The 13,919-nt window shown below is 40.3% G+C and overlaps 1 protein-coding gene across 1 annotated transcript in view; it reads left to right on the top strand.

The window, feature by feature from the left end:
* Nucleotides 1-12,294: 12,294 nt before the first annotated feature.
* Nucleotides 12,295-13,919, top strand: part of RSPO2 (R-spondin 2) — a 161,900-nt gene continuing 160,275 nt past the window's right edge. Inside the window, exon 1 of the mRNA XM_004282937.3 lies at nucleotides 12,295-13,407. Within this exon, the coding sequence (XP_004282985.1) occupies nucleotides 13,314-13,407 (94 nt within the window). The 5' untranslated portion in view covers nucleotides 12,295-13,313. The remainder of the gene's footprint in view (nucleotides 13,408-13,919) is intronic.

Below are 13,919 nucleotides of genomic sequence, written 5' to 3'. Positions count from 1 at the left end.
GTTGTGGAGCATGGGCTCTAGGTACGCGCGTTTCAGTAGTTGCAGCATGTGGGCTCAGTAGTTGTGGCTCGCGGGCTCTAGTGTGCAGGCAGGCTGAGTAGTTGTGGCACACAGGTTTAGTTGCTCCGTGTCATGTGGGATCTTCCCCGACCAGGGCTCGAACCCATGTCCCCCACACTGGCAGGTGAATTCTTAACCACTGCACCACCAGGGAAGTCCCAAACCTATGTTTCTTGATGTGACATCATGGATCAACTTTTCATGATCTTTGGTACATATCTTTCTTTCTCTACCTTGAGATTGATGGTATGGGGTGCTTCCAGTTTCTCCAAAAAACGATCTTCTTGGTCCATTTGGACTCTGGTGTATTTCCAGGATAACCAATCTTAAATTATTTCTACCATCTTAAAGCATGATAAAAATTAGACTGTTACAGAGGCAACGGGTACCAAATATACAAATAATGTTGCATATTTAGAATTGTATTACATACATGTTTGCATACATAATATTTCCTTTACTTCCTGTCCTGCTTGGGGAACATTTACTAGCCTTTTTACTTGTTATTGTTCTTATAATCCCCTTAGATTTGAGATTTTCCCCCCAAATTTCTCCTTGGCTTTTTCATTGGTTCTTTTCCACTATACCCCTTAAATTTAGTATATATTTTCAAGGTTTTATCTTTGGATTTTTGCCTCCTTACCCAAGCAATCTCTTCTATTCCTACAGCTTCAATTGTACTCTATATGTACCTTATAATTAAATTTTATACCTAGCTATGGCCTCCGTAAGGTGCTCCAGTTCCACATTTTAATGATTACTGACTATCGCTACCAGGATGTTGCTCTTGTTTTAAAATTCTACATTTCCAAAATTGTATTATCTTTCTCCTCCAGACTCTTTTTCAGGATTATATTTTTTGGTAATAACATTAACATTTACCCAGTCTTCCAAAATAGAAACTTCAGCAACATCTTTGCCTCCTACCTCTCCCCATTCCCACATTTAATTGATCAAATCCTTCCTTCCCATTTCCACTAACATTGCACTGGTTTAGTTTCATACATATGTATGTATACAGGTATATATAGTCGATACTCATGATTTGTAGATTCTGTATTTGCAAATTTGCCTACTCACGAAAATTTATTTGTAGCCTCAAAATCAGTATTCCTGGTGCTTTCTTGGTCATTTGTGGACATGCACAGAGTGGCAAAAATTTAAGTCACCTGATGTTCATATTCCCAGCTGAGGTCGAACAAGCGGCACTCTGCCTTCTTGTTTCAGCTCTCATACTGTGAACAAGCATCTTTTTGTGATCTATTTAGTGCCAGATTTTTTTTTTTTTAAAGAAGATGTTGGGGGTAGGAGTTTTTATTAATTAATTAATTTATTTTTGCTGTGTTGGGTCTTCGTTTCTGTGTGAGGGCTTTCTCTAGTTGCGGCGAGCAGGGGCCACTCTTCATCGCGGTGCGTGGGCCTATCACTATCGCGGCCTCTCTTGTTGCGGAGCACAGGCTCCAGATGCGCAGGCTCAGCAGTTGTGGCTCACGGGCCTAGTTGCTCCGCAGCATGTGGGATCTTCCCAGATCAGGGCTCAAACCCGTGTCCCCTGCATTGGCAGGCAGATTCTCAATCACTGCGCCACCAGGGAAGCCCTAGTGCCAGATTTTTCACATTTAAAAATTTTTTGTTGGTAATTTCATTGTTTAGAAAGGTCCCCACCTGTAGTGTTGAAGTGCTGTCTAGTGTCCCCCAGTGCAAGAAGGCTGTGATGTGCCTTACTGAAAAAATACGTGTTAAATAAGATTCATTCAGGTGTGAGTTTATAGTGCTGTTGCTGTGAGTAGGATGTTAGTGAATTAACAATACATATTAAATATGGTGTCTTTAAAGGAAAATACACATAAAACAAGGTTCTGTATTGATTGGTTGATGAAAAGTGATCAGAGACTTGCAGGAATCTTACCCGGTATTTCTCCAAGGAGCAATGGGTCAGTATTTGCTAATTCTGTGTTCATGGTGACTTTGTAGAACACAACTACCATAAATAATGAGAATCAACTGTGTGTGTGTGTATATATATATATATATGTGTCATATATAATATAGTCACATATCATATATATATAATTGACCTCTGAACTGGCTTCCCTCCAATACATTTTCAGTACTACCAAGGTAATTATCTTCCTAAGGTAGAATTGAATATGTTACAACTCCTGCTTTAAAAAATTACTCAGTCCGTACTGAAGGTAAAATTCCTATTCATTACCATGGAAGTCCATTCACTTACAATCTGACTGCTATCAACTTTGCCAGTCTAAACCCTTAACTTCCCTCCCTTCATGCCCCACTCCATTAGCACATTGGTTTATTAGCCAGCTATTTCCCTTTATATCTTGGCTTTCCCTCTTTCTATCACTTTTGACTTAAACGCCCTTTCTTGCTTCCCTGATAAAATCCTCCTTAGCCTTCAAGACCAAGCTTATATATCATCTCTGGTGAAGCTTTTCTTGATACTCACACAACAGCAGCAATTGCTCTTTATAGGTATTTCCAATTTACATTTATCACTGTTGCAGAGGGAGTTACAAATATGGAAATAGAAAAGGCTAGAATGAACTCTGTGCTGTTGGATTGGAATGAGGGGTGTATATAAAGAACTCATGATTTTAACTCTGATGCTGAGAAGAAGTAGAAGCTATGACATACCAGTAGAATTGCATATACCAAGTACCCAGGTCTTGGCTTCTAAATATAATTCTCCACTAAAAGGAACCAGGGCTGCTTGGAGAAAAGCAGGGCTTATTCCAGGGCTGGAACAGGGAAAACACAAGATAAGTCTGGAAGTTATGGTTGCGCCTAAAAGTGAAAAAGTACTTCAAGAATCGTTGAAGCACAGAACCCAGCTTAATATTCTCCACAGGCCAAATTTGGGTCAAACTGAGACTCAAAATAAAAGTAGTAACACAATATAACACACTGAGCAAACTAAGAATCTATGAGTCCATACTGATATCAGTCAGTTGATCAGGGAGAAGAGAAAGCTTTTCCTTACAGTAGAATAATAAATGTAAATAATAAATAATAATAATAAATGTAGAAGAAATAATGGAGTTAGAAAATCACCATTTGACAACCATCAGAGTAATAAGTGATTTACCCTCTTTACATCACAGTAATTAATTATCAATTAATAAATCATTAATGGATGACAAAAGTAGGGGTTAAAGTTTGATGAGAAAGAGGATATTTACATAATCCAATATGTTTCCCACAAATTAATTATTAATCTCAAAAGGAAAAATAGTGACTTTACCATGTAAAATCCTGGCAGACAACATCTTAATCAAGTAGTAGGTAATAGGATAGATCAGCAGAATGTTCCTCTTGATATGATGCCCTGAGAAGGACACAGCATCAATTTTATAGTATTCTTCCCCAAAAAGGCATAACCTCAATTTAATTATGAGGAAATATTAGACAAATCCAAACTAAGGGGCATTCAACAAAATAGAATGTGTTTTTCAAAAATATTAATGACAAACAATGACAAAGAAAGACTGAGGAACAGTTCCAGGCTAAAGAGGACACTGAGGCATGACAACTAAACGCAGCATGTGATCCTGGACTCAAGCCCGGGCTGAGGAATCAGTGGCTATAAAGGGCATATTGGACAACTGAGAAAATTTGAATATAGACTGTGAATTAGGTAACGATATTTTATCAATGTTAAATTTCCTAATTTTGATAATGTTGAGGTTATATAAGTGGATGTTCTTGTTCTCAGGGAGTATACACTGAAGTATTTAGGACTAACAGACCATATTTAAAACTTACTCATCAATGGTTTAGAAAAAATATGTATAGCTGTAGAGATAAAGTGACTGAAAAACAAATGCAGTAAAATTTAAATTATTAATGATGTTTGGAAAAGAGTATGTGGGAGTTTTTTGAACTTGCATCAAAATAAATGTTAACATAAACACTTAGGGAAATAAAGACAATCCTGCGTATTTGCTTTTTATTGTTTATATTTTCCCAGTTAGCATATAGGCTCCATAAGGATCTTGTCTTCCTTTCTCACTGCTGTATCCTCAGCACCCATAACAGTGTCAAAATATAGGACTTCAATCATTATTTGTTGAGTGAATAAAAGAAAAACAAAGACAAGTAACAATAAAGTGGATTCCCATGCCTTTAATTTTTTTCTCTCCTGAAACCTTACTAAATCTTAAGTGAAATAAGTTTTTCAAAAGTTTTTCAAAACTTAAGTGAAATAAGTTTTTCAAAAGTTTTTCAAAAGGGGAGAAAATACACAAGGGAAGGAAGAATTAAAGACAAGACAATAACTGCCACCCCTCAACCCTCCCTCTTTGCAGAATATTGGAAAACTTTGTTCTGGGAAATCTAACCAAACCTAGTGAAAACAGTTAAATAAATTATATTTTGATTCTTTCCAATAAATGCCTCAGTCCGTTTGCTTACGGTCTGTATTTACCATACAGTAAAGCTCAAGTTGGCAAGCATCACCCAAGTGGTAAGAATCGTTTTTCAAAGATCAGCTTGTTAGTCTCTCACTTTGAAATATAAGCAAATAGCCAAGAATTTAAAATATCAAGAAAAGCCTCAAAGATGAAAGATAAAGACCAAAACAAACAACAACTTGGAATAAACAAGACTATGAACAGTAAAGGAAATTTTAAAATCAAATAAGAGAGCTCTTGGAAATTAAAAACAAAGTGAGAAGAGCAATGGAAAACTCATTAGAAGACTCGGACGATGAAGTTGAAGGAATATTCCAGAAAATAGAGAAAAAATACAAAGAGATGAAAATAGGAGAGAAAATATAGGAAAATTAGAGGGCCACTCTAGGATGTCCAATATGTGAACAATAGGTATTCCCAAAAAAGGAGGAGAGAAAAATGTGTGTGTGTGTGTGTGTGTGTGTGTGTAGTGGGGTGGGGAAGGGGTGGAATCATACACCAAATAATTAAAGAACATTTATAGAACTGAAAAATATGAATTTTATGGTTAAAAGGGCCATCAAACCTCTAACAATATCAATGAAAAAATATCCATGACAAAGTAGTTTCAGTGAAATTTCAGCCCTTCAATCTTCTGGGAGTGGGCTTCAGACAGGAACATGAGAAAGAATCAGTAATTAGAATGGTTTTGGCCTTCTCGAAGCAATATTGCAAAGTAAAAAGCAATGGAGTCATGTTTTCAAACTACTAAAGAAACATGATTTCAATATAAAATTTTATATTATCCAAATAGTCAGTTGTGAGAGTAGAATAGGGACATTTCTGACATGCAAAACTCTCAAAAAAATTTTACCCCTATACAAAATTTTTCAGGAAACTCCTGGAGAATGTCCTCCACCACAATGAAAGGTTAACTAGGAAAGAGGAAGACATGGGACATAGGAAACAGAAAATCCACCAGAGGTGAAAGAAAAAGGGAATCCCCAGGAAGATGGTAAAGGGACATCCCAGAATGACAACTGTGTATCAGGCACAAAGGGTAACCAGTCCAGCAGAAGTATGCCAGAGCCTTCAAGAGGAACTTGAAGAAAATGAAACTGATGATCTACTTGGTAGGTAGGAACCTAAGAGGTTATTAAGATGACCCGAAGAATGTTTGGGTTCAGTTTTTTATAAGTCACAGAAAACTCTGCAGAGGAGAAAACAAGGTAATGATAATTTCAGAGAAAACAAAAAGTTGCACAGGAAAGTAACAGTAGTCCAGTTTACTGCATGACTCAGCTCTGAATAACATAGTCAGACATAGCCACTCAATATTGATCTAGCCATATTTGAAGGATGGGGTTGGTGGGTGGGGGAGGATGGTGTGTAGGAAAGAAACAGGAGGAAAAGGGAATAAGTTCTCATATTTAATAGTGGAAAAATCAATCGATAATAGTTATATCAGCCATGGTTCAGTCAGGAGAGCAGAGTCACTGGGTGTTACAGATGGAATTATAGGAACTAGATCTTATATGATTGTGAGAAGAGCTGAGGAAGGGAAGATCTGGAAGGAAAATTGGAGGGAAAAAGAGGAGTCACTAATATGTGTGAGAAGCCAAGTGTGACCAACCACCATAGTGTGATGGCAAAGGGGGAATTTGTGGAGAGGTCTCTGGAAATCTACTGCCTCTGCAGCTGGTCATCTAGTAGTGGGCCTGGGGGCTCTGGATAAGCAGAGCGGCATTCAGAAGAGCAGGACGTAGAGCAGAGCGAGTTTCAAGCTGGTACCTGCTGTATACCTAGGCTTCTGTCTGTCACTGCATCATATTGAAAAAGAGACCTCCAAGAAAGTCTTGAATGCTGTTTCATTTCTGTCCCCCCAAATCCCATGTAAATTCCTCTTTTATTCAGCTCCAACCTAAAAGCATTACATGCCAGAGGATTTGAGAAATACAGTTCCCAACTTAACCCAAGTGATAGTATAAACCACAACAGTCCATCTCTTGACAATCTGGCATCCAATACATACGTCTTTTAACCACATTTAACTTCCAAATAAAGATAAATGCAAATTTATGCTTCTACAGTACATGGCACAGCTACCTGCACAAAAACATACAGACTGGCTTCCCGAAAGAGGATACCCAAAGTATCAGATGTCCCTTTATTAATCTTGGGGTGAAATTCATTCTTTTAGCTGAGTCACTCGCTATTTCATATTCGGTAGTTTAAATACTGAGATATGAAGTTAACTATCAATACAATTTACACAACTTATGTTAAATAACAAAGGAGTAGGAGATGACAAAATATTGATATTTGTTATTTATATCAAATCAAGGAAGAAATACTTACTGCTATAGTGTGTGTTTCTGAAGCTAGTTATGTGATTGTTATTGGTACTTATAAGTTACTTTTATCTAGGACTGAAGTAGATGGACAGCCTACTAAAGTCTTGATTTGTATAACAGAAAAACTTTAGGTCTGGCTTACAGAAGTGTAACTTGAGTCACCACAATAGTCACAGCCCCTTAACCAACCCAGACTTGAGCCAGTTCACAGCCCCAGAGCTCCTTGAATGAAGACAAGGTCAGGTCTCTTGAGCAAGGACTCTCACAGTAAATCTTTCTCCTGATCTCCCCCCACAGGACCTGGAGCCATTTACTCAGAGGACTGTGTTTTGGGGAGGGGGAAATAACTAGACTTTGGTTAATTTCTTGACACCCAAAATATCAAGAGAAGGGGTTTATGAAGACTGGGTAATTGATAGAGTTTGGGCTTGGGTTCATCTCCCAATGGGCCTAGTGGATCTCCAAATTCATGCCATGGCTATTTCCTCAGTTCTTGAATGAACAGTTGGAGTAGACGTAATCAGCAACTAGAACCCCTATGTTGATTCTTTGACATATATATATTTGTATTATCATGTGTATAAGGTATAAATTATTATTTTTAAATTTTCTATATTCCAAAATTAAAGCAGCTTATGAAGATGCATAATAATACTGCAAAATACAACATTAAAAATAGGTGAGAAAAAATTGAGCAAGAAATGAGACTAGTACATAAAGTACCTGACCATTTTGTATACTTGCTGATGGTAAACCACAAATTTGCTCTTGAATAGTAACGCAGTTCATTATAACCATAAGTTAAAGAGAAATCAATTGCTTAGGAGAGGTGGATCTACTTGGGATATCAATACTGAAAAAAGTTCTGGGGAGGGTGTTTCCTGCTCTTAGGGATGCTTGTCCTATTGTTCATCTCAATTAGCATAACTAATTGAGTGTCCACAAACAGTGAAAAGAGACATTCTCTTCTATTAGTGAAAACTGTCTCATTCTTAAAATAGCTGAGAATCTTTATCTCTTGTTATTAACCAAGTGTAGTAACACTTCCTTCCAGCAACCACATTCACACAAAAAAGAATGGAAATGACACTACTTTAGTTCAAAAGAGTTCAGAATGCACAAGATTAAATAAAGGGAATAATTTTAAAGCTTCAGGTCAAATCTTGAGTTCTTTTCTTATGAGCTGGTCTGAGTTGGACTTCCTTTGAAGAGAGCCTCCTGGATCTCTTCCATGGGGATGAAGAACAAAATGAGAAATAGGCCTTATCACATCAGTCTACAGAAAGAGTTCTCAAGTGGCAGGACATAGTATTAATATTTGGAGGAGTCAAATATTTACACATTTTTCAAATGTTAAATAAGTGATTATGATGTGGCTTTTAAAAACAACAAATTAGCCTGGATAAGGACTGGTCAGTGACCTGGTTGAAGATCTTTCATATCAATTCATTTAATTATTTCATACAAAATATAATAAGTGAACATAGGTTATCACATGCAGCTAGCAAAATGGACATTCGGCTTATATTTAACAGAAAAAAAATATCAATTTTGATACAATGACAAAAATGCCATAATTTGTTTCAAAGTAAGTAACGGATAAATTCTAGACTGGAAGAATAAGTATGACACCACCAAATTTCAACAATGAATCAGAAGATTGTGGGAAACTTTAAATCTGAGGGTATGAATCTGATAACATAAAAGATAAGAGAACTCTAAATCAATTAGCTAATAAACATGAGAGTCAGAGCCAAAGTCAACCAAATCTGTGAACATAAATACTCAGGAAAGATTTAGAAAATGTAAACTCTATTCTGCTGCAGCCACATCATACTGTCATAAAATCACTAACATCTTATGGTTTTTAATATCAAAAAAAGTATCTTAGAAAGATCCCAAATAGAAACTTAAAAAGAATGGCATGGGGAAAAACTTTTTACAAGTGTAACACAAACATAGAAACTATAAAGATAAGACTGACAAATTTAACTACATAAAATTATTTTAAAAGTTTTAGCATAGTAATGTACATCAAAAGTAAAGTTAAGAGACAAATGATAAACCTGGAAAAATATTTGCAACTCAAATAACAAAAGATTATATATACAAAACAAATTGCTTGGGCATATTAAAGATGCCTAATTTCATTTAAAAGAAAAGAAATAAAAATTAAAACCATTGAGATACCACTTTTTGCCTAGGGGTATCAAAGATCAAAACACATTGGCCGGTATATAGGGAGATGGGCACTTTCATACATTGTAACTGGATAGAATCTCTGTGGAAGGCAATTTTAAGGATACACACACACACACACACACACACACAAGTATGTCTAACTGTTTGATCCAACTTTTCTACTTTTAGGAACTTATAATACAAATTTAAAATGACCCATGAAAAGGTTAATTGAAGCATTGCTTATAACAGAAGAAGAATGTAGATAATCTGAATGTCTATCAGTAGGGACCTGGCTAAATACAACCATACAATGAAATGATAGGTGACTGTATAAAAACAACAAGAACATTCGCTATGAACTGATACTGAATGAACTCTAAGATGCATGAAAAAAATCGAGGTGCAAATTAGTGAATAGAGTATTCTACTAGTTGCCTAAAGGGGTGAAGAATATATATGTGTATACACATGCATTTTCTTGATAAGCACAACATATCTCTGGAAGTATACTAAAAACCTGGAAGGTTGTACATGAATAACTGGCTGTTTCTGAGGAGGAGAACTGGCTGGCTGGTAGAGAGGCTTTTCCCTGTATGCCCTATATTAACGATTGAATTTTAGCTGTATGAATGAATTACAAGTCAAAAAAGTAAAGTAGTCAACTTGCTTCTAATCTATAACATCATCTCCCCCCACCCCCACCCCACCGGCACTCAGTTAACCTTCTCTATCACCAGTGTATGGCATGAAGTCAACCTCGTCAGTACGCTTCTCTGTAAACAGACACCAGACACATGCCTATTTATAAAGCGAGTTTAATGAAACCACCGTCTAAACTCAGTTTGAAGAAAAAGCCCATTGAGTCTCCAAGATGGAGAAACTGAACTCTGAGCCTCAACAACAACACTTTCACAGTTTAGAAATGAAAGGACACAGAAATATGGGGTTAAAGTTAATGATAGTTTAGGATCCACCAGGGATGTGTTTTTTAGTAGCAAGAACATTCCTGGGTTCTTGAAATCAGGAGAAATATTCAGTGAATGGCAAGAAAAGAAAAGAAAAAAAAATTCTGCTTTATCAACAAACTAGCCCAAAGAGATTTAGTGTGAGATTCTAAGTACCCCAAGAACTAAGTGTGACAGATCTCTTTGAAGTTCCATGGTGTCCTTTAAAAAGCACAGACAGACCAGGAGAGAGCACAAGGAGAAAGGAATTAGGAATCTTCTTTACTTCTAGTGCCCGTTCTTGTCTTGTTAAGAGCATTAACCTATCTTCAGCAGAAGTGGTGCTGTTAAAATTCTTTTTTTGTGAAATGGATCTAGGAGTTCACTAAACTGAAAAGTATCTCTGGTTTAAAAAATGCCATCAGTGCAACCCAAATGATTAAAATTTTGGAAAGTAACCTTTGAAGACAGAGATTGAAAGTGGTCTGTAAATTTAAGGATGACAGTGGCTAACTCTCATCTTTCTATATTGAAAATTCATCAACGATGAGTTTGTCCTGACACTGTTAGACTCTGTAGCAAACTTCTTGATAGAAATAGAAAATTGATTGTAAACCAGAACATGGTAGGGGTGAAAGAGATCTTGTTCTAATTTCCTAAAAATACCAACAAGGAAACAGATCCAGAGACTTGCCCAAAATGACCCAGGTGGTTAATGGTAGAGCTAGATCTACTTGGTCTTGTGCTTATTTTTGTCTTTATATATTTTAAAAGACACTGATGACCACTAACCTTGAATGAGTCCCAAGGCTGTACAGAAAGGTAGATGGCTTATTTATAGAGGACTTTGTTCTTTCATGGATTTAACTCCTTTAGAAGTGCAATAAATTTGGTGGGCACATGTGTGAGTGTATGGGAGAAATGGTATTTCTGATGATTGGGGGATATTCACTGGAATATCATGTCAAATGCTGGGCCACTCCCTAAACTGAAATGTTTCCTATCACTTCCAAATTCTGTGACAAAAATCAAAGACTCTGAAAGCTAAGAAACAGATCCACTGTTGCTGTTATGTGCTTTGTCAACTCTACTTGTGCCCTATGGGCCATTCTCAGGGGCTGAATTTTCTTATGTGGGAAATGGGACCAGGGACTTCAACTCAGATTGACTTGGGTGTTCTCAGACATACATAAAGTGAATAACACTAAAATTCTTAGCACATAAATACTGCTATGTAATAGTGATTCCATTAAAATAATTACGGATAGGCATTAATGGAACAATTAATAAACGTGACTATTTTAATATTCTTGTTGTTTCTATATGATTGTCTCAAGTCTCCAAACTTCTGAACATCTTCTGAAACTGAAGGCATAGAGAAAGAAATTTAAATGATACAAAATGCTAGCATAATAATATGGTACCTGAGGTCATATTTGCAAACATTCCTCCTGCCATGGTGAGCAGTATAAATTCTTATCTTTTGCCTAGGGGGTAAATACATTCATTCCTACAGTAATGAATTCAGGACAGAAGATTTCACCAGAATGAAATCAGATAGCGTAAGTGTATTTAGTGTAACACTTTGTTAAACAGAGTATTCCCCAAACTCAAGGCACCTAAAAGTTCAATTCAGGAGACTTTTGAGGGTGGGGGAGGGAGGAAGATTATGAATGAGAAATACTTCAGTAGAAAGTGAACTTTTCTTTGAAGAACCAAGGCCCCAGTTTCTAGCGTACGCCAAGAAAGGGATCAAAGTTTTTTGTAAGTTTTTCCGCAGGAGACACAAAGTCAAGAAGTACAACCTCTAAGGATAAGCAAAGTATTGGAATACTCTTTTTACTCCCTAAACCGAAGACGCGTTTTAGTTTCAGCCTTGCTAACATCTTCCTGTAAAACAAAGCCAAGACGTAAAACTTAAGAGTGGCAGAGGTGTGGCATCTTTCGGGGTGCGGCTCAAGTTTAAACGCCACTTTGGAAGCAGCCGTCCCGGCCGGGAGCTCGGAAAGGAAGGTTTAGGAGAAGCCATCAGTCAGTCAGATCTTCCTGCTGGAAGGTCGGCGCTGAGGTTGGAGTCGACCCCGGAGCAGCGGAGAAGACGCCTTGGGGGTGGAGACAGCTGGGCCGTCAGGCCAGCACAGTCAGGGGGCACCTCCACCTCAGCTACTCTTCAGTTTAGCCACCCACTCCAGGAAAGCCAGGAGGGGATTCGCCTGGGGTTAGGCCCGCTGGAGGCTGTCAGCGCTCTTTAGGACCTCAGGGACACCGGAGAGGTTCTGGCTTTAGGACCCAGGAACTCCGAGGCAGCCCTGACTTAGTTGCCTTGGACCACAGCACCACCTACTTATAGAAGCATCCCGAGCCTCGGCCCGACTGCATCTCCATCGGAAAGTGAGCTCGCCATCCCTTCGGCCTCCCGGGAGCGTTCTGTCTCCCACAGCTTGGAAACGGAGAAACCTTAGCTGTGAAGTGGCTGTGGAGAGAGCTCTGGAAACCGCACAAGTGGACAGGGACCCAGAGAGTGAGAGCGGGCGTAACCCTTGCCGTAGGATCGCACACACCGGCGGGGACGCAGCATCCCAGAGGCTGCGGACCCGCCCGCCCCGCCGCGCTCCTGCTAGGCGCGGTCAGTCCAGAGGACCCTCCGGGCACTTCGAACCCAAGGCAGCCGCCGGGATCCCAGAGCTGCTACGCGCTCCCGGCGGGTCTCGGCAAACTTTTCCCCATCGCACGTGCTAGCGAGGCGTCTCGCTTTCCGAGCCCTGGATGGAGCTCCGCGCCTAGGCACGCCGCACAGCCTGAGACGTAAGTGCTCACGGTAGGCGACCCGCGCCTGGCCACCGCGACCACGGCGCTTGGGTACCCCACTGTGGGACCAAAGGACCGAAGAGCGCGCCTTTAACCCTGCACCCTCGGGAACTGTGGAGCTCTTTTCTTTTCCGGAGCGCCCGCGCAAAGTCCTTTCCCCCGGGTCGGAGCCTATAGGTCTGCAGAGGTTGCTAATTCACTGATTGTAATCACCTTCCTCTCCAAGTTGCAGGCAGCTGTGCGCTTGGGGTTAAGCTGCTCCGCAGCTCCTGCCAGGCAGTGAGTTCGCTTCCCCCCTCCCTCCCCTTCTTAAATTGGGACGCGTGAAGAGGCAGCTGCCTCCCTGGGCCTCTCTCCACCCGGCTTCTCCTCCTCGTCTCTCAGGTTCAAGGCGGAAAGATGCTGGTTGCGCCGAACTGACCAGTGCAGGCCCCTGGGCTAGTGGCGACTCCCCCTCGGCGTCTTCCTCAACAGCGCGGACGGCGCCGGCTCCTCGGATGAGCCCTCCAGTTCCCCGACTTTGAGAGGCGTCTCTCCCCCGCCCGACCGCCCAGATGCAGTTTCGTCTCTTCTCCTTTGCCCTCATCATCCTGAACTGTATGGATTACAGCCACTGCCAAGGCAATCGATGGAGACGCAGTAAGAGAGGTGGGTTCTACCCTGCCGGAGGCGCGTGGGGTCGGGGTCGGGGGCGCGGGTGGCGGCGCTCGCTCAGGGGCTCAGGTGGGCAGGACCGTGCCCTCCACCCCCCGCCATTGCGCGCCACCGCTCCCCGCTTTCCGGTCTCCAGAGCTCGGCCGAACGCTGTCTTTTCCGTGCTCAGAAGGCGCGGCGAGCCGGAGCGAGACGCGCGGCGAGCCGGGCGTCCTGCGGGAGTTCAGGGCTGAGCGGTGCGGTCCGTACCCACGTTGACTGCCGAGCTTCTACTTCTGAACTCTTCTCTCTTTCGGTCTCTCTCTCTCTTTTTTTAAGCCTGGCATCCTTTTTTCTTGTTCTTTTTGTCTTTTTCTCTTTTTAGCCCTCTCAACCATCTTCCTTGCAGCTCATCTTTCTCTACATTCACCACCCACGTGCGCCCAAAGTCCTGACCCCAGATAGCTTTGGACACGGCCTACTACTCGGCGTGTGTGTGTGTGTTGGGGTGTGTGTGTATGTCTGTG

The sequence above is a fragment of the Orcinus orca genome, chromosome 17, assembly GCF_937001465.1.
Source record: "Orcinus orca chromosome 17, mOrcOrc1.1, whole genome shotgun sequence".
In the NCBI taxonomy this organism is placed as follows: Eukaryota; Metazoa; Chordata; class Mammalia; order Artiodactyla; family Delphinidae; genus Orcinus; species Orcinus orca.
Note: the sequence above shows the minus strand (reverse complement) of the source record. Positions and strands in the feature narration are given on the sequence as shown.